This window comes from Abrus precatorius, unplaced genomic scaffold (genome assembly GCF_003935025.1).
Source record: "Abrus precatorius isolate BTA unplaced genomic scaffold, Abrus_2018 Scaffold5, whole genome shotgun sequence".
Taxonomy (NCBI): domain Eukaryota; kingdom Viridiplantae; phylum Streptophyta; class Magnoliopsida; order Fabales; family Fabaceae; genus Abrus; species Abrus precatorius.
The window spans coordinates 11,207,331-11,230,564 of record NW_020874395.1 but is presented as its reverse complement, the minus strand read 5'-3'; the positions used below and the strand labels follow the sequence as shown (position 1 = coordinate 11,230,564).

Genomic DNA, 23,234 nt, shown 5'->3' with positions numbered 1-23,234 from the left:
TTTTTATATTTTTATTGTAAAATGAAATTTTACGAAATAAAAATTTTGTAATCCCTTTTTTTTATAAACAGTAATCGAGTCAAAATTAACTCTGAGAAGGCCCAAAGCAAAGCTCCAAAAATTAGCAGTGAGCAGCATAAGTGTTTTTTGTTTTTTAATTATTACTAAAAGATCATCTAATTAGAAACGACACTTACAAATTGTTTTAAAAAAATCATCTAATTAAACAATACTTACAAATTAAAAATATTAAAATATTAGAGCGTTAGAATAATACACGATAAATCAGAAAAAATATTGACCGTAAAAAATATATATCAGAAAAAATCAGACGTACATATTCAAATTTTAAAGTCTAACAATCTTAAAAAATCTAAATAAAAAAAAAGCTGAAACAAATCCCTAAAAAAAAATAAAAGACTCTTTGCAAAAACACCTTAACAGAGTCATAGAGAATATAATTTATATATACCTTTTTTTTTTGTCAAGTATAATAGTTTGACTATTAATAGCTTTTTTTTTTTATCCACTACTATAAATAGCTATTTTATGGGTCAAAAAATAGCTTTTGACTTTCTGAATTTATATAAAATCGATGGATTCATATTTTGCACTGTTAATGACTAAAAATAAAATTTTTTGCACTGTTGAATTGCTTGATGCTTTGACAAAAAACAAATTGGTTGATTCTTCGGCCTTTGATAGTATTATTAATATTTTAATAATACTAAAATAAGATGAGTTTGTTAAAAATAATATGTGGCTTGATTTGGTAAAAGCTAGAGTAGGAATTAGTGAAGCCTATTTTTAGGGATTTTTTAAAATTTATGTGTGGTAAAAAATGAGTTTTTAATTTTTATAAATAAAATTATTTTTTATGTTTTAAAGAAAATATTGTGAAAGAATATAAAAAATAAAAACATTCTTGAATGTTTCATCGGTAAGAGAAAAATAGTGTTTGAATGAAAATTTTATGAGTATAATTTTAAGTTTAAACATAATATATTTTAAATATACTTTAGCTATATAACACTACTATTATAATAGAAGGAAATCTCATTTAAATTTTTTTATTTAAATTATTATTTAATAGAAAGAATTATTCAGTTGTTGACATATTTCTTTCTATTTACTTTGAATACGTTTTTTTTATTTGCATTAAGTTGTTTACATATTTAGAGTATATTTAAATTAATAAACTATTAACTTCACATATTTCTTTCGCATGTCAAAGAAAAAAATATATTCATATTTATACGTAGGCAAACAGTTATGGATGAACTTTTTGTTATTTTATAATAAATGGATTGAAAACATTTATTGATTTAGATTTACTGCATGTTAATAATATATTAAAATTTCATTTATAATTCATTCATTTAAATTATCTATTTGTTAATAATTTATTATGAATGCACATCTAACTCATCCGTTTAAAAATATATTACATTTTAAAAATTATTTTTCCTTTTTTTATAATTTAAAAATTGAAAATAGAATACATGTTTGAATGAGTAATAATTAGATTTAATTATCTACATGCAATGAATGTTGGATACTAATTCTTAATTAAGCTAATCTTTTTCTTAGAAAATCGATAATCTATCAAATAAGAAAAAGTTGACGTTTATAATTTCATGAGTCATTTGTTACCTCTTATTTAATTAAAAGCAATAAAATCATAATTAATTTTTTAATTTATGATATCAAAATTGAAACTAGTAAAAAAATATATGAAACACTAATAGAAATTGATCCGATTGATAAGTAGCTTAATATCACTTAAGTAAAATTTAAGATTAAATTAAATAAATTTAACTAATAAATAGCTCAATATTACTTAAGTAAAATTTTAATTAAATCAAATGAAAAAAATATGAAAAGTATTGTGTGTATGAAAATTGAAAATTGAACAAAACATTTATTATTGGTATCACTAACTCTAGAGTAAATTTATTAATAATTGATGATAAGTATACAAACTAACGTCTGTATATCAACTCTTTTTGAGAACTTGTAGTAAAATCCAGATAACTGACCCTAGAGAAAAGTAAGAGTTTGATCTCCATTTATGCATCAATTATGAAGCCGGTTTGGTCCAAGAGGAACAAGCCTGTGAGAAACTGAATGAATCTGCTTGAACTTGTTCTTCTTCCTTGAATTCAAAGAGGAGAGAATAGATGAACATCTTTGCATAAACATGGAAGAAAACTTGATTTCTGATCTGCTTTCTAAGTCTTCAAGGCTAGCATGTTTGACCAAACGACATGTTGAACCCTGCATTGCTGACAACACAATCATGAGAAGGATAAAACAAATTTTGGGTTTTGGAACTCTCATGATTGTGATGGATTATGCAAGGAGCTAGGAATAATATGAGTGATGAAATGCAGTGCCTTGAAGAATATATATAGGCAGCTTCTAGATGAAATTCTACAAGAAAAAAAATTATAAAAATAAATGTTATTTTTCAAGTTAAAAGTAATTTATTTTTTAATTTTTTTGAAAAGCATAAATTATTTATATTTTACAATAAAAGTTTTATTTATTTTTTATACTAATTTTTTCCTATAAACATTTATTTAGAAGTTTATGAAAACAGGACTTAGGCCTAATTTGTGAAAATTTTTAGAGAAACTTTTGCAGAATAAAAAATAAATAACTTTTTTCTTATAAATTAAATCTATTTTTTTAAACAAATTATCTCATTTAACCTTTTTAAAATACAAATAAATAGAATTTTTTATTTAAAAGAGGAATTTTATTATTTTTTATATTAATTTATTTAAAAAATTTAAAGTTTATCCAAAGATGCTGCAGCATGTAGCAAGGGATATTGAACAACTTTCACATAAAATATGCTCGAATAAATTTAAATTATTTTGCATGTATGATTGATGTTCGGCGCATTTCATGGACAATTAAGTGGACGTGTAGAGCGGAAAACAAAATCATTAATTAATAGGCCTCCATTTAATGTATATATAAAAATAAAAGTAACGATTGATATTCCATTGAATATTATATTTATTAAATAGATAAGCATCTACGGTAAAATTAATTTTACGCTCTAATTAATATCATATTGATTGTTAAACGTATTAAATCCAATATATATGCAATTAAAATAATATAAATAAAACAATTATCTTTATTTAAATTACATATATTTTTTATTGGAGATAATTTTTTTAAGTAGAATAGGACTACTATGAACAACAAAAAAAGATTCAAAATATTTAAGACAGCTGTATTTGGTGCTAACTATATTTATTAAATATAATATATTTATAATAATTATTATTATTTATTAAAAGGTGATAACTAGCTACAATTAAAAAAATTATATATTTTTTATATTAAAATTTATAGTTATATTTACTTCCTAGTTACTAAAAAATAATATTATGAAATTTAATAAAGAAATAAAAATAAATGATATATACATAGAAAGACAAACTTTATTCTTACTTGTGTAAACGAAAATTAATTTATAATTATCTATACATAAAATGGTATAATTAATTACACTTTTTAATTAATATTTCATTAAAACTATATTTATTAAATACATAAAACAAGAAACTAAATAATATAATTATCTAGCTATTTTTATGAAATATAATATATTTATAATAATAATTATTTACTACCAAAGTGCTGTCTGGCTATTATTTAAAACTCTATTTATTTATATTCAAATTCATAGTTATTAAAATAAGTATATTTTAAAAAATTAATAAAAAAATAGTGGGAAGTAAGTAATAAGTTTTATTTCTTCGAAAAAGTTAATTCCGCTAAAAAATTAATATTTATATTTTTTTTCTTTTGAACTTTTGTTAATTTTTTTCTTAATTTTCTTCATTCTTTTAGTCCATCCATCATTTATGCTTTTATAACCTTCCATCGACAAGAATTTTCTTTGTTCATTTTTTTGTTGTTGAATTTTTTGGTTATGTAATGAAGAGAGATAAAAGATAAAAGAAAAAGAAGAAAGAGGAAAGATAATATTTTTGTAAAAATTCAAAAGAGAAAAAGAGAAACAGTTGTGGATGTATGAATGAAAGATTAAAAAATAAAATAAATTTTGTTTTTTACCAAAGTTCAAAAGAAAAAATAAACAATAATTTTTCAATAGCGTTAATGCTTTTAATAAAAAATTATTTAAAATAATTTTGTAAATTAAAATACTAGCATAAATGTTTTTTTAAAAATATATTCAATTAAAATAAAATTAAAAGTCAAAAGACCAATTTATTAATTTTATCTATATTTATATGTGCATACAAGTATAGTTGATTATAAATTTATGTTAATATTGCATTAAATATTATATTTATTTATTAAAAAAAGATATATTATATTTATTAAACACGACACAATTAACTAAAATAATATTTACATATATGAGGAAAAAGAATGTTCTTAAAATTTTTCAAGTTATCATCAATATTTATCTTTATTGTTGTGAAGGAATTTCTAGTTAAACACATTATCATTATTTTTTAGAAGTGTTTATTTAAACTACTTATATAAGTGTAATTTATGATACTCAGAAAAATTTATGTGTAATTTTAAAAAGTATTTAAATATATATCGACGATTTTTTTATTTCTATGTCAAGATTAATAAAAATTTATATTTTTTTTGCTAAAATAAAAATGTATATCTATGCATTATAATTTACTCACCTTACATTATTTATTGATTTAAGAATATGTATATTTTTTTATCTTTCATATTTTGATAATATTTTTTATTTTTTATGATTAACTAATTTTTTAATTACTCATTTATAAAGATTCTAACAAGACACATATTGTCAAAGATATTAATATTACAAAATCTGTAAATCTTTATAAGTTAGATATATAAAATTTTTTGACTATGATAAAATTAGAGAGTAATATGATAAAATTAAGTTCACTTATAATATTTCTTATTTTACCTATTAACTAAAGTAATTTTTTAATTAAAATTTAAAGTATTTAAGTGTATGGTATTGCAATTATAAATGATATATTGTTAAAATATAATTGTATTATATTTCGTGTTCCATTACAAATGAAAGGCTTCTATGACAATGACAACTTTTAAATGTGTAACTGCTCTAAAGGGGATGAATTTCAAATAATAAGACAATAAATTTTTTAATATAATTATACTGCTATGTTTTCTAAGTTTTTAATTAATCTTAAAATTCATTGATATTTGGTGACGCTATATTTTTCATTGATATAGGCAACAATTTATTTACTGTTATAATAATGATAATTACAAATTCAATATTTTCAAAGCAATTAATAGTAATATTTGATATTATTTTAAAATTATTAAATTTTATAACAATAAATGAGTGATTTAAATATAGTTTTATTTACATGTTTGTTTTAATTTTATAATAACTTTATTGAAAACCTTAAGAAATATGCACATACAATATAATGTAATAATTTAATAATATTTTTATTTACATACAATGAAGCGCTCTATTATCTTTCTTTAAGTAATTATATTTGATATTGTTAATTATAATGCATGTTTATAATCATTTAATAAATAATAAATTTATGGACTTTTTTAAAATATATTTTCAATATGTAAAATAAAATTGCTTCTAATTATTTTCAAATAAAATAATTCATTAAAAGTATAAACAAACCCGTAGTTTTCTAATAATTTTTTAATATAAATTCATTTATTAGTGAAAACCTTCATTTAGTAGTCATAAAATATTTTAAAATATGTAGTTCGTCTTTAATAATTAAGCTGATCCTTTAATGTGTGCTGGTCACACACACATGCATGTATAAGCATCAATCGGTACCGTCTCCACTCCGGTTAAGGTTTTGGTCTAGTAATACTAATATCCTGCAAATATCTCACTCATTAATTTCATTATTTCACAGAAATTACGTAAAAGAAAATATTGAAACGTATGGTGAGAATTTGTGGTGCAGAAAATAGGTGATGGAGAGGATCCAAATTCATTTAAGCATGCATATGATTAGATGAGTTTTCAGTAAATTTTTGCATTGTTATGTTTGCATGAGATGAAGAGTTAGATTGTTATTATTATTATTATATGGACCTTTAAGTATTAATATCTTTATACTTATAGAATATATAATGGACTGTTTCGAAAATCATGCAAATTGGTCAATATATGTTTGGATTTTATGTGAAAATAGACTTTTAATGACTGTCAAAGCTTGTTGGAACTTCGACCACCTGTGCCTATTATGAAAATAATAAAACTTACGTCCACATCCTTCATGTTGAATTCATGTAAGATAAAGTTGAAATTTCCATATGCATATTTTTCTCTCTTTTGACAAATGCATACAATAATCAATAGGAAAAGAAAAGGTGTATATAGAACTAGAGATCGATGATAATGCATGCCAATAATTACATATTTAATATAATGATTTTCTATTCTAATACAACCTAAAAAATTGACTACTAGCTAGCAGGCTGCTCCATATGTAAAAAGATAAAAACAAGAAAGTGACAACTATAATATAAATTTAGGGGGCAGGGAAAAAAACAAAAATAAGTATTCGACACTTATAAATAATGTGAAATGAGCAAATCAAAGAGAAATAAAAATAAAAAATACAAGTAAAAGTTATAATATATGATCCGATAAAAAATAGACAATTAATTGTAAAACAAAGTTAAAACTAATGGATAGTTTGCACCATCTTATGGCATACTTAATGTCATTAGCCTAGTCTGCACTCAATTCACTTGCTCAAACCAAACACTACAAATATATGGTAATGGTTATATATTATTCTTCAATTTTGGTCGTGGTAGGTTTGGATTTGGTAGGTTATATATATATGAGATAAAAAAATTTTATAACAGTGTAAATTTAAAAGCTTTTATGTTTGATTTTAATTTTTTATTTAATTTATATTTAATAAGTTATAATTTATTATTTTAATAATTATTAAATATAAATTAAATAAAAAATTCAGATCAAATATACGAATTTTTAAATTTATACTAATTTAAAAAAATAATTTATATATATATATAAAAAAAAGTCATTTTACATTGGTATAAGTTTAAAATCTCTTATCCTTAATATAAATTTTTTATTATATATATATATATATTAATGGGATCGATTCTTCAATTTGCAACAGAAGTCAATAATGAGTTAGAGAAGCTGACAATATCACCATAACACGTAGGCATACTCTAAAGTACACGCCAAATTTAGCGTCCACTGCCTATGATACGGATAACAAACTCTTCTGATGATCACTATTTTATATAATTTTCACGTACAAAAATTGATTTTAGACTATATAGTATGCAAAATTGGGAGAGGATATTATATGTATGTATTCAAAATTATATATTTTCCCATGAAGTTCATGTGCAACACAGTTTGAAAGAAAAAAAAAAATCCTTTATGGAACCTATCTGCTTGTATGTGTCTATATATATTGTTTAATGTATTGTTTTATATGATTTTTGGGGGTTAATTTTTCAGTAATATTATTTCTACAATAAATTTTTATGATAACAATTTTTTCTCTAATCACCCACTTCTTTCTCTTCTCTTTCTATCTTTTTTTAATTTGTAACAAAAATATAACCTTTTATCATAAAAATATCATTTCTCAAAATTTTTCGCTTCTTTTTTACTCGTGCAGACCAACGCAAGGCCCTCAATACTTGTTCTTGTGTCAAGGCATGCAAATTAAAGGATGCGTCTATTATATATCCTTTTAGCTCAATTATTTTACCTAAGTATTTGAATAATTTATTCATAAATTAGCTAGCTGCCTAGCTATGTAAGATGAGTATTTACATAAATTATTGAAGATGGATCAGATAAGCAAACATTAAACACATGAGATTTGTTAGCGTTGAGAGAAACATTTTTGTGAGGAGAAAAAAGTTGATGGGTACAATACAAGATGAAGTCATGGTTAGAACTTAGATATTCACATTTTGTCTTCAACTTATGATCTTAAACTCGTCCATCAGGACATATGTTTCAAGTATTCCTTCATTCCAAAGCTCTTGGAACAGCCTTTCTAGCTTGCACAGTTTCAAGCAAAGAAGACATACAAAAAGAAATTGAAGTAAGGTATGTAAATTAATTGAACTTCTGCTAATTGAGATATTCTTCAACATGTATTTGGCAAGATAAAGATGAAAAATGAAAATATAGGCAGGAATATTATTGCCAGTGATGATATAATAAACAGAGTATGGACAAGTACATTATAAGTTCCTTCACCATATTATACCATATAATCCCCACAAGTACAAGCAACTTTCAAGTGATACATTTAAGATATGCTTTTCTATTATACATATATCAAAGTGAATGTCATACCTTATGATGCAAACTAAAGCACCATTTTGGATATTCTGGAAAGGTATAAGGAAAATGAAATCAAACTATGTCTTGCTCCTAGGAAATTGCTACCCTTTCTAGTTACCAGATCTGCTTTCACTAGAGACATCATGAACCCTCCTATTTGGCTAATTCACTCAGTTATGAAGTGGGTTTGGTCCACCAGGAGTAGCTGAATGTGAAACAGTATGAAATTCACTGACCTTGGTGTCTTTGGTTTCATCAGAATTATAATTAGTACCAAAGGCCTTTGGAAATGAAAAGGGGAACTTGGTTCTTGTTCTTTCTTCCATGATCTCTTCATTAGCACCCCATGAAATGTGCCTGCAACTTGAAAGATGGAGTAGTATTACTAGTATGAAAAGAAGGAACATAATCATTAAGACTCTAGATTTATGAACACCCATGATTCCAAATGACAAGGGAAAAAGGGGCAGGGTTAGAATGAAAACTTTGGTTTAATAATAATATACTTAGAAAAGACACATAAGTTCCCTGCTTGCAAAAACACTAAAAAATTAAATACTTGTAGGTGGTTAGCTGGTATGCTATTTAGTATTTGCATACATACAATTCAATCAATCAATATGTGGTACAGAGTGTGTCGACACATGAACCAAATTATATCTCAATCATACATGGCCTAGTTGAAATAATTGATAGTCATTGGTCACAGATGCCGAAAAGATTAGGAGTAATGTTACATGGACTTACCTATTCTTCTCACTCCACGTAAGTATCTTCCGGAGACAAATTTACACACTACAACTTTTTGAATATTGAGTCACTCAATTGTGTTCCTCACACACGAGTGCAACCATCATTGTTCAAAAGATAATAGCTATCTATTTTAATATATTAAATCAATAATTTAATTCTAAGATGTTTTTTAGGGCGAAGACTCAACTGTATTTCTCATACACAGTAGAAGTCAACTTAACTTCATAAATTTTTTCTTCTTTGTCATCACTTTCACATTTTTTTCCATCACAAAAGGGTTGGTATCTTCCTTCTACAACTCTAATTACTTCTTTTACTTATTTTCACTTTCTTTACAATAAAATCTCATTACTTTGATCTTTTTCCTCTAATTACTAAGTAAGAATGTTATTTGAAAAACTGTTAATAAAGAGTACTTTAGAGAGTAATTATGAAAATTACCTTTTTAGTGACACTTAAAGAGTAATTATAATTTTTTAATTTATTTTTAAAAATTAAACATATAGGATATAAAATATTTACCGGTTTACATGAGATTTTTCCACACATAGTGTCTTCATGTGGGAAATTGACCCCACTAATATTGATATACCTAAAATAATAAAAGAACAACGATGGAAGAAAGTTGAATGAAAATGATATATGTTTAGTGCATGGTGTGATCAGACAAGCTAATATGAGTGAATGTGCATAGTTTGTAGGGTATTGCATAATTTCTTGTGGTACACTAACTTTATAGCTCAAATACTGTATGGTCTGAGTTGTTCTTTGTCAACCAGTCTGTGTAACGTTACGGATACAAATCACGGATCATATAATACAGTTGTAAAGGGGCCAAGACATTTAAGAAGAGAAGAAGAACATTGATGGAGCAAATTATCTCTTCTTAATTTTTTCAACATTGTTCCCCATGACAAAGTTAAGCATAAATACTCTTTTTTCTTGCATAGGACTACTATAAACAGTAAAAAAAAATATTTTTTTTAAATATGTAACACAATTACATTTATTTCAAGACGCAAATTAAATTATTTACATGCATGATAAGTATAAACACTTTTAATAACATGATTGTGTTACTGAAATAAATAATAAATATTTATTAATTTAATTCTTAAAATTGCAAGAAAAGTAGTCTTTAAAATTAATTAAGTTCTGAAAATCAGATCACCAATTAATTTATAATATTAACATATATGTTATTTTGTCCCTCTAATAATAATTCTTAATCAATTTAGTTTATAATGTTAAGAAATTAACCAAATTACATCATAGTTATAGATTAAACTGACAAATAGTCACTAAAGTTAGAGATATAATTGACATGCATGCTTTAATATCAAGGATTGCATTGATTAATAATTACTGATTTTAGAAAATAAAATGATTAATAATTATAATTTGATAGACTAATTAATTTATTTTGTTACTAATTTTGAATTGTATTTATTCCATTTTTATTTTTTAAATTTTTTACCTATACAAATTAGAATATCTAAAATAACTAAAAAGTTATAGTAGTTTATATTTACAATAATTTGTATTAATTTTAAAACACAATTATTTCTTATTATTTAAGATTTTTTATTTAATATTAATTTAATATGTTGTATTGTATTCACGATATCTTATATATACCTTTTAAGAGAATTATTCAAGCCTCTTAAGCTGTATTCATCTATCATATTCTTAATCATCATAAAATAATATTTTTAACACATTTTATGATCAAAATTAAATATTTAATACGTGGTGTGCATATTATTTGACCGTTTGTTTAATTTTTTTTTATGAAAGAACATTTTCAAAAATAATTATTCTTCATTATTTTAGATTACTTGATTTAGATTACGAAGAAAAATAGAAGCAAAAATAAATAAACTTTATCTTTTAAAAATTTATTTTAAATAACTTCTAAACCACTATGGAGCACGTGAATCAACTCACGTATAGTTGCTTCAGCTTAACTTTGACCTTAAGTTAAAGTATTAATAAATATAATTATCTTAAATATTTTTTAAAAAATTGTTGCTTACAGTAATCCATTCAATTTAAATCGAACTACCTTACAAAGCTGAAATGATAATTATTCACTGAAAAAAAAAACACTTTTTATAATAACAAAAAAACACAGTTTTTATAAATTCCCTAAAAATATTTTTTTATATATCTTTATAATCACTTTTTAAAAGTTAAAACAAATTATCTAAACTTCTATGAATAGGCTTTTTTATTTAAATAATGCTATTTTAAAAATAATTTTTTAAAATAGGTATACTTTAAAACTAATTCTTTGGTATTTTCTTTTTTTGCCAACTCAGCAGTAGTATCGCTTATGCATAAACGATAGTAAATTTTTATTATTATTTTAATATACTATTATTTCAGTATTGCCGATACTACACAAAAAATTGACACATGTCAAAATCATATGTATATCAGACAAAATGAAATGATAATATATTTTTATTATTATTTTAATACACTATCGTCATATAATATTCGATACTCTCATTTTTTTAATCAATTTTAATACTATCGTTACACATTAACTGATACTTATTTTTTTTATTATTATTTTAAAAATCTATCGTCTTAAACTCTCTTATACTCAATTTTTTATTTTAACAAAATTTGATTGCTATTCTTGCATCAATGAAAGTACTGTAATCGTGTATAGTGTAAATTGCGATAGCATTTTGTGGGCTGTTCTTTGATTATAATCAAGCGTCATATAAAATAAATCAAAATCATATTTAAACTAACAAAAATATTATCAACATGTTAAGACAAGAAAACGTAATATATTCAAAGATAACTAGGTATTTTGATACATTTTCACTAGCTCAGCCACTTTATTAAGTGTTAATGAATCATTCTCTAAGATATAGGATCAATGCTTTTTTACTTAAATAAGAGTTAATGAATCATTGATGTAAGAGTTGTGATCAAATTTTGTTAAAATAAAAAATTGAGTATCAGAGAGTTTAAGATGATAGATTTTTAAAATAATAATAAAAAATAAATATCGATTAATGTGTAATGATAACATTAAAATTGATTAAAAAAATAAGAATATTAGATATTATATGATGATAGTGTATTAAAATAATAATAAAAATGTATTATTGTTTCATTTTGTTCTATATACATATAATTTTGACACGTATTAATTTTTGGTGTAGTATAGACAATACTGAAACGATAATCTATTAAAATAATAATAATAATTTACTATCGTCTACGCATAAATGATATTACTTTTGAATTGACAAAAAAAAAGCACCAGGTAATAAATTAGTTTTAAAATATACCTGTTTTAAGAAATTATTTTAAAAATGACATTATTTAAGTAAAAAAGCCCTATGAATGGCCCAATATTAAAATTGATATAAGAAAGAGATTAACTTAGCTAAATCCCAAGAGCTACTTTAATATCTTGAATTGTATTTATGATTTTAGGCAGCAATGGGTACACTAGATGGATGAACTTGCATCTTTCTCCATGTATCTAATTTTGACTGCTTGAACAAAACAGGGGAGTAGTTGGTTGATTAATATCAATTAGGTAACTGGGACGGTCTAATTAATTTTAGCTTTATAAAGATCATAGACTTCAGGTTAGGTATCTAAGAAGAGGTATATATATATATATATATATATATATATGAAACTATAACTGGGCACGAAAATAACTCTTATGTATCAGTTTTTATTATCTTAATTAACCTACACAAATCACGTAATAAATAAGAATAGTAATTGGTGAGCGTGTGATGAAGACAAGAAAAACAGTCCAATCCTTGCCGAAGATATTCTTGCAATCGTAAACATGAAAAGATAATTGATGTGACAAAGGCACAACCTTTTCGTTTGTTAGCAATGTAAACGTCCAACCTACACTTACGGCTAAAAAGATAGTTAAAATATAATAAGCTATGGAATTTATTTGGATTTATAAAAATTATTTTAAGGTTTTAATAATAAAATTATAACACAAAGTTTCATATAACAAAAATGTATTAAATTTATAAAAGAAATATTTAAATTAAATTATTTCCTTAAATATACCATTATTATCGTATCTTATCATTTTTTTTATGGAATAAAACAAATCTATTGTTATTTTTTCAGAACAACACGTACAAGCGTACAACGCCGAAATCCCCAGTAAATATCAACCAAACTCTTAATCGTGGAATAATTGAACTTTCCAGTTCAACAAGTATATGTTCACCAAATACATAATATATATATTTTTATTAAAAGATATAAGATAATATTATTAACTCATTAAGTTGTGTAATGTCTTTTTTTCAGTAAAATTACTATTAATTTTTTTATTATATGCATTGAAATACATTGTAAAAATGAGTATTTTTCATAATATATTTTCATTATAATATGTACTTTTATTTATAATTAATTTTAGAACAATCAAGTCTTAAATATCTATGTGAACCTCAATAACAAAAATTAGAAATATGCCTACAATAATTTCTAAAAGAAATACTAAAAATACGTTTTCAAAAAAATCATTTTAATCCCTAAAAATCATAACTAAAAAATGCTTCGTTCTTTGCATTAAACAGACTAAAGTGTCTCATTTATAATTTTTTTTAAAAATATTTAGTAACTTTTGGTGAAAGGCTAAATTAAATTGAGTAAAAATCTTCAAAAACTAAATTAGATATTTACTCTTAAAATATATTGAAAGAACGTGTAAAAATAATTCGGCTAACATTTTTCAAGATATTACAATCTTTGGGTAATGTAGGTGAAGGCTGGGACAATAAGAAAGCAACACAACATCGTACTCTATCAAATCACATCAATTGCATGCTGAAGTTCATGGCATTAAAATGTGACGCCAATCTAATGATTCCAAGAAGAAAAACCAAAGCAAAAACACAATAAGCAATTATATCTCATAGCATACAGACCAGATGCATTCACTCAACACTTGGCTCAGCATATGGTCCCAAATGTTCATTGGTTTGTAGCCTCTAGATCTTATGGAACACAAGGAGGTTTAAACACAAAACAACTGAAATTAAATACTAAAATTTCTTATTTATCAAACATAATACTTAGACAAAGTTCCAATGCAAAAGGGTAGCCTAGACTAAAAACTTGTCCAACATTTGCTGAATACATTCAGTAAGGATCAGTCTTTCTCAGAAGCTTCTATATATAATTGTTTCCATTGTTTGCAAGAGTAAATTGCATCCAAGTATTGTTACTCTTTATGTGCATCAACCTTTGAAGGGGTTTCAGATTCATCACTTTTAACAGGTGCAGTTTCTGAAGGGACATCTTCAGTAAGCTTGGAAGATTCGGCATCACGAGGAATAGATTCTGATGGTTCACCAGTTGATTGAGTAGATTCGGATGGTTCACTTGTGGATTCTGGTTCAGCCACTGGAACTGTCTTTTTGATAGTTCCAACCTTTACATACTTGCCCATAAACTTGTATTCCCAGTCTTGTAAGGCCTCAAGCTCAAATGGACCCAGACCAGAGATATCACCTGTTAGATCTTTCTCTTCAAAAGACATCTTTGCTAAGGCTCTGCTAGCATCCTTGCCAGCAAATAGAGCATAAGGTCCACCGGGTCCATAAAACATCCTGGTAGAACACATTACAAAACATCAAAAAAATATGAAAAGAAAAACATATATCAATTTCCTTTTGCAAAATATTTCTTGGAGGCACTTAAGAGTAGAAATCAGAGGAAAAGGCAATATAATATTTTTGTCAACTAGTAAAAGGAACAGGGATTCTTTCTCACATCTACATTCTACAATAATAACCTTTGTAGTTGCCACTAACAATGGACATATGCATGCTAAGAGCAGTATCGGGAGTCAAGTCTGCAGGTGACTCCTTTCAATAGAGCTCGAATGGCAATTCAAACCATTTTGAACCCATCATTCCCAGCCTAGTCAAAAAAAAAGGAAGGGAAAGAGAAGAAAAAGGTGCTCTGAATCCTCTAATTCAGAATATATTCAACTTACTTCCTAGATAACTTTGTTGGTATCTAGATCATTGCATCAGCAGTTCCCTTAACTCTAAATTTTCATCTGATTATTGGACAAGAATCAATTTACTTTTAGAGCTTACACAGCTTAATTTCTTGTACATCAGAAATTTGGCTTGGGATGGTTGACATTTGTCAGTTTTAGAATGAGTAAAGTGAAATATATTTTATAATGTTTAAAGACACATTCCAAGCAATGTTTAAACTTTTGAGTGATGAATGATAGGAAAAATTGTCATCCTATTTTCCATCTTATTCAAGATTTGACAATCATTGCTAAGTTTGTTAGCAGGTAGCAACCAAAACATAGTTTGGCTGAGGTTTTAATGTCCTCAGCAACATGAATAGTTCATATAGAAAACCTTTTTGTTAGAAGTTGTGAGACCAAAACCTTAAGACTCTTCAAAGGTAACTAGAACAGACTGAATTAAAAAGAAAAATAATCAAGATTCATAAAGAATAACAATACATTCACAAGCAGAGCACAACTGCACATAGGTTCTACCAATCTATATAAAAAGTAAGATACATTTGTTTTTCCTTCCTCGTCATACCCACCTACTCTTCAATCAGAAATTTGAATGATTCATATTGTAAAAAAATTGTACAAAAACCTGAGCTTATTGGACAACTTATTTTTGGATAATAAGAGGGAATTATCAAGTTCAGTACTTGATAAAGCAATATTTGCAACAGGCAGGCCAAATTTGAAAATTGGGAGACCCAAAACCATAACTTCCGGGTGAAACTAAATAAACACACAAATTCATTATATCTAGATATAGAAAGGACATTACGGTAAGAGACAAAATCCCTTCAAAACTAAGGAGCATATCAATACTATAATTTGTCTAACCCTCTCTTTTGAGTCTAGATGCATGAAAACTACAGTTAAAATCATTGGAAAGTGCGCACGACATATATTAAAATGAGTAAAGCATGGAGGAACTGAGGGATACCCTTCTCAACTAAGTAAAGCAATTTCTGAGTGGAATGAAATGGAGTGGAATGAAACCAAATAGAATAAAGTTATTATATTGTTTGGATATTTTATAATAGAATAAAAATAAGACTAGTTTCATCCAATATTTACCAAATTAGAAATAAATAAAATGAGAGATATTGGATGAAATGGACTGCATTCCTACAGATTCTATTTCACTCAGTTCCATCCCTTTCCATCAATCTATACATAGCCCTCTACTAGGCACAAAGTTGGAAGAAAGAAAATTTCAAATGAATGTCACTTTAAACTTAGTGCACGTCTGGTTTTTCCGTTGAGAAAGGTGGAAATTAAATGAAGCCATTTTCTCTTAGAGACAACTTAGGTTAAATGTCATTATCACTCAGCACTCCACTTCCCTCCTACCTACTACTCCACCTAATACCGAAACAGACCCGGAGGCTAGGCATAGCAGAAGTGTTGACCAGAAGTTGAAAAATGGAGGCCTAAAAATTAAAAATGTATTTGAATACAATACACAACCTCGCATACATCCAGTATCTTCAATCCTCCAATTCCTACCTTCCAATTTTCCACCTCCACCAAGCATACCCAAAAATGCTTGTAGTTAATAACATGAAATTTCAAAACTTGAGAAGAAGCGCATCTTCTTCTCACCGTAAAACAATAACAAAATCAATACCCCTAATATGAAAAAATTCATAATCCCATAAAATCTAATCGTCAACCCCGCTCCACAAGATAAAAGACACCAAAAGCATACCCAAAAAAGGATAAATTTTTAACAAAAGTACCACAAACCCCCACCCCCGGAAAAAAAAAAAAAAAACCTCAAACAACGAAAGAAATACTCAGAATAACCAAATAGACAGATAAATCATACAAAAGGATCAATTTTTAACCCAAAAAACGCATTCTTCAGCCAAAAAAACAAAATTTTAAAAATCATACCCAGAACCCAAAAAGCCCCCGTTGACCAAACAAAGTGAGACCCAGAACCATAAATCAGAAGAAGTAAAAAGGGTAAGAATCAAAAAGCAAAAGGGGCGTTTCGAAGTGTTGGCGTTAATAACAACATAGCTAAACCTGCTCTGCGAAACATCATAGATCTGACCCTTGATGGCCATGAGAAGGGGCTTGTCGCGATCAGAGCCATCATAGGCTTTGAGCTCTTCCTCTGTGACCTCACCGATCTGAACGGGGGGTCGCAGAGGCTCCATCTGAGGCTCAAAGTCCTTCGAAGTTGCATGGCGCTGATCAGAGGAAGGGAAAAGACCCGAAACGACGTAGTAGAGAGCGAGGATGAGGGCGAGGAGTGTGAAGAAGGTGGGTGGAGAGAGACCAGTGTACGCAACTATGGCTTCCTTCAGGGTTTCCCACAGTTGCAAAGCCATTTTCTTCCGTTGTTGGTGTTGCACTTCGTGTGTTGGCGTCAGAGAGAGAAGAAGAAAGGGACGAAAAGGTTTAGATTTTTATAACAGCGTCGTCGATATGCTATTCAAGTCATTGTCAGTTGTCACTCACTCTCCTTTTATTTTATTTTATTTTTGAAAATATCGTAAATATTATTTTTTAATAAAGACCTATTAATTTTAAATACTTTAAATTTATTTTCAAATAAAAACTTAAAATTAATAAAAAAAATTTATTTTTTAAGATTTAAAATTTTTTATTTTTAAAATATATTAAATTTTCTTTTATCCTTTACAATTTTTTAAATTTATTAATTTTAATTTTTATTTATTATTAAATTATATTACCAGTAAATACTTTTTAATTAAGCATTAGGAGTAAAAACTTTATTACAGACTGAAACATAAATTATTAAATAATAATATTGTCAATTTATATTTTATATTAAGTTTATTTTTTATAAAATTATATTAGTGAAAAATAAATAATAAATAAAATTTTAAAATATAAAATTAAAAGTATTTTTTAAAAAGTAAAATTAAATAATATATTTTTATTTATTTTTATTTTTTTACTTTTGCCTTTATGGGCTCTGGTTTTGCAACTAGGTTGACTAATAAAATTGCCACGAGGTACATGTTGACATATACTAAATACTAAGGTTGCGTTGGTTTGGGTGTTGTCAGCAGCGTACGGAGTCAGTGGTTCTTTGCATATCCTTCAGAACTCCGTATATGCATTTAATGGACGTTCCGATCTGCGTTCAGTCAGATATCTTACCTACTGAAACTCTACAAATTTATTTAATTCATTTTTATTTTCATTTAATATTTCACTTTTTTTATTTAAACAATTTTGAGTTCAGATTTTACATTTATTAATTCTGATTTTTATTTTTTATTTTAAATAACTAAACTAATTTTTCAAAAGAGTTACACTTTTAAAGATTTTAGCTTAAATAAAGAATAATTCTTTATTTCAAATGACAGATCATCTATTTCTAATAATAAATTAAATAAATAATTTTTTATGTAAAAATTTATTTATTTTATTTAAAATATTCATGAAAGATAATTTTTTTTTACTTTTTAAGGCTAATTTGATTAAGATAATAAAATAATAAACGATAAAATGTAAAAAAAAATCGATAAACTCTTCTCCAATTGTATGTTTAATGTATACATAAAGTAATAAAAGAGATAAAAAGTATGTTATTTTTTAATATTTGAGAAAATAAAATATATTTAAATGAAAAAATTACTCATTTCTCAAAATTAATATAATTTTAAAATATCTCATTTTTTACTTTCATATATATATATATATATATATATATGAAATATTTTTATGTGCCTATGATATTAAAAGTTGATATTGAGATATTGAGTTATAATAATTTTATTTAATTTTTTTTAGATAAAATTATAATTAAAACAAAATTTATATTTTTTGATATTTTTTAAATATTTTTCAATATTTTTTAAAATTTATACACTTTTTAAGATATTTTCTACTAAAAAATATTCTTATAATTTTTTATAAAGAACATTAAAATTATACTTTTAAGACAATTTTTATAAAATATTAAAAAATATAAATTATATATAAAAATGTAACCGAAAAAAATTTATCTTATCATGATATTTATTAAAAATAAGAGTTTAAACTATGATAATTTAATATGATACAATAAGTTATTATAACTTATCAATCATCAAATACTAAAAAATAACACAAAATAAATTAAATTATCATCCTTCGATGTAAAAAGTTAAGTTTTAAAAATATTACTGCAGTAAAAATTTAATCTTAAAAGTTAGACTTAATTATATTTTTAGTCTTTATAATTATTAGTTATTTTGTGATAAGTCCTAATAAAAATTTTTATTAAAATTTAGTCTCTAAAAAGTTAAGAAATAAGGTCCTATTGTTAACTATCTTCTGTTAAGTGTGGAGTTGTCAAAGTCAGCTCAACACTGTCACGTGTCATGTTATTTTATTTATTTTATATTTTATTATTTAAAATAAGTATTTACAAAAATGTTCTTAAATATATTTTACATATTTACAAAGAAAGTCTTTTTCTTCCTCTTTTAACTCCTTCTTGATCTCACCCTCAACCTGTAACATCTTCTTTTCATTTTTTTATAAATTATATTTTTATGAATGTTAAGAAGTATCAGAATGCATTTAGATGTAAGTTTAAAGGATTTTTAAAAGAGTTTTTATGCAGGAGATTTCGCTTAGACGAGGTAAATTTCGCCTAGGCGAGATTGAGCATGTAAGAATATCTTACTATAGGGCTATCTCACTCAGGCAAGATGATTTTCGCTCAAGCGAGATAGGATAAATGTTGCCTAACTATCACCTTGTCCAAGCGAGAGTGATCTCGCTCAGGCGAGCTAAGGATCTCGTTCAGGCGAAATGGGTCGCTCAAGCGATGACCCACAGGAGAAATAACATGCTCTCTGGACATCATCTCGCTCAAGCGAGATAGAGATCGCTCAAGCGAGCATATCAAAAAATAATGGACGAGACCACTATCTGCATATCTCGTTCAAGCGAGATGCTCATCGCTTAATCGAGATGTTGTCGCTCAAGCGAGATATTCCTCGCTCAAGAGAAAATGTGCGGGGTTGAGGGGTATTTAAGAGATTTCTCGCATGAAAAATTTATTCTATTACAAACTCACATCCCTCTCTCAAGTTTTCTCTGAACTCTCTCTTCCTTTTATTTAGATAAAAGCCTTAGAAACTCTTATTTCTCTTTATAATCACACTTGGACATTGAAGCTAAGTGATTCTAAGTAAGTCTCTTTGGATTAAACTTGAGTTTTTCTATCATTTTCCTATTATTGTTCTTATGGATATCTCTTGATACTCAGGAGAACTTTCATCCGTGAACCTTGATCCTTTTCAATATTTCTTCTTAAACTCATCTTTGAGGTAAGGAGAACTCTATTTTATCGTATAGTACAATATTTATTTATACTCATAGAGCACTATTAGGTGAATATGGTATGAGAATAGATGATGTAGATATTTATTGTGTGGAGTATGAATGAAGACATGTTTGTTTGATTGTTTAGAATGATTGATTGTTTGGGCCAAAGGGCTTATGTATGCTTATTTGTATTGTATGATGAGTACTTGATATAGAATATTATGGAACTTGCTGAGTGATTTTGTGTGATTTTATGATATATATTTGAGTAAAATGATATAAGGTAATGATATTGATATCAAAGATTTACGGTTGAAATTATATCAATAAATATATGCGTGAAATAGACTTAGTCTGCAGTGCTTTACTAAGCACAATTTGATGAGTGAGAAAGAGAATAATGCTGAGAATGACCTAAGGGTCGAATATGAATGGAATCTAGGGTGAATAGTTATAGAGATACACTTGGAGTATAGAGTCCGAAGATGATGAAAATCTCGGGAAAATATTTGGTGGTGAGCGACATTCATGTATGTGTATACACATTTTCTGAGAGTGAATGCGTCACTAGGTCTCACTTGTTTCCTGACTAGACTCTTGACTATGCCTTTGCTAAAAATTCTGATTATTGTACATGTTGTATCTGTATGCATGAGCTAACCGGCGACTATTTACCTAATTGAGTAAGATCTCGAGAAGTACTGGATGCATCGATATCTATGATCACAATGCATTGGGAGTGCGTGTTGAAATAAGAGAAAGGAAAATAGATAATAAAATATTGATTATTATGTGTGATGTGAATATGTTGGTGAATCTGAATTCATGAAATTGAATGTGTTATATTTATATTAAAATTTTGATTTTATGTTAAATATTTTTTTTAAAGGATAGAATAAACGCTCATCCTTACTAAAATTTTTAGAAAATCAGGATGACGGAGCCTCAGTGAAGAATTAGACTAGTATATAGTTCTGTATATTTTAGGTTAAATTATGTATTTAATGAATATTAGAGAGTAAATTATTTTAAATTTACTGTACTTGTAGAAGATAAAACTATGATTTTTGTTATGATAGATATGAATTTTTCTTATAGCATCCCTTTTGACTTCTCTAGTAGTAGAATACACTAGACCCTATATGTATATATATACAGAGATACTGTTAGAACCCTGACAACTTTTACTTACCTATTATGACCACAACCACCTCAGAAAACTGTCCAGATGGACATTTGAACATGTCACTGGTACAGAGGTCAGAGTAGATTTGAAATATTGTTGTTTAGGTTCAGATGATGATCTTGATTCAGAGGATTTGACTGAGATAGAAAGTTGACATAGAGTGGATGAGTAAGACCGGTCTTCAGTAGTTGATTTTAAAGAAAAACTGCTTTGGGACTTGTATATTTTTATGGATTATAAATATTATGGTTATGTATATATTGTTGTAAATCTCATCCATTTTGACAAACAGTTTGTAATATTTAAAGTTAAAATATGTATTGTATATATAAATTTCTTATGAAGACTTCTAAGTTGTATTTATGATATTTATTTACTTTTTTCGATCTTCATTAATATTGCAAATTTTTAAAATTTCAATTTATATATAAAATGAAAAGAAAATTTCAGTAATTTGCTATATAAGTTCATAAAATTATGGAAAATATGTATTATTTCAATTGATTAAGAATAATTCATACATTGTACGAATTTTTGAGATAAGAATGTTACACAACCCCTTTCCGTTAGCTCCACCTCCCCCTAACCTCCAACTCCTACCTCACACCTCATTTCAACATCCTCTCCTCAAACAAAAAGCAAGTGTAGCATATGGCAAGGTAGTTGCACAACAAGAAAATATTAATCAACACATAAAATTCTAAATGTAAGTTCGTATAGAGAGTGGTGATGATTGCTATCACACCTTTAGCTGACATCATTAAAAGACTTAGCTGGTTACAATAAAAATAAAAGAAATAAATAAGAAAAATAAAAAAGGTAGAAAAGCCAATCTATTTACACATATTTATGATCTCAAAGTATCATAGAAACTAAAGAAGCTAATTAAGTCTCATAAGGAAAACACTGATAACACTTTACAAATAACTTAAATGTGTTAATTTGGTGTATAAAATTAATCATGCTTGCCCATCCTACCACCAAAATCCAAACTATATCAAACATGTTTATGGAAGAAAGTGTGAGATTGGTTGCAGGGTGAGAAAAAATGTAAGAGTAAATTATGAAAATAGAAAAAAGTAGAGTTAGCGGTGCCGAATATGTTTGTGTGTGGAAAGGAAGGGGTTAAGGTTGGAGGTTGGAAGGAGGGAAGGGTATAGAGAAGTGGAAGGGTTATAAGAGAGGTTTGTGATTAGGGGTGAGAGAGGTGGAAAAGGAAGGAGTTACATGAGAACTTTGTGATTAAGGAGTGAAAGAGGGTTTATAGAAGAAGGTTGGAGTTGGAGTAGGGGTTAGGAGGAGAGAGAAGAGTTATGAGTACGGTTTGGGATTTGGAGATAAGTGGATAGAAATAGACTACAGTAAAGTTTGGGGTTGGGAGTTAGAGGTTGAGGATAAGGTGGGATTGAGAGGGGTTGAGGGAAAAAGAAGAAGACTTTTTTTGTAAATATGTAAAATATATAATATATTCAATGACTTTTTATAAATATTTATTTTAAATAATAAAATATTATAAAATAAATGACGTAGTATGACATATGACAATGTTGAGTCAACTTTCTGTTTGCGCATTTAATATAGAA

General features: G+C 26.3%; 1 protein-coding gene across 2 annotated transcripts; it reads right to left on the bottom strand.

The window, feature by feature from the left end:
• Window positions 1-14,006: 14,006 nt before the first annotated feature.
• LOC113867077 (membrane steroid-binding protein 2-like) lies at window positions 14,007-17,619 on the bottom strand. 2 transcript variants are annotated; one of them, XM_027502046.1, is made up of 2 exons: window positions 17,196-17,619; window positions 14,007-14,733 (listed from the first exon to the last, which is right to left on the bottom strand). In XM_027502046.1, exons 1-2 carry the CDS (start codon window positions 17,501-17,503, stop codon window positions 14,346-14,348), a joined length of 696 nt encoding a protein of 231 aa, XP_027357847.1. In that variant the 5' UTR covers window positions 17,504-17,619; the 3' UTR covers window positions 14,007-14,345. The 2 variants fall into 2 exon arrangements, with proteins under 2 accessions (XP_027357847.1, XP_027357848.1); XM_027502047.1 differs by having other exon boundaries at window positions 14,007-14,736; window positions 17,199-17,599.
• Window positions 17,620-23,234: the final 5,615 nt, after the last annotated feature.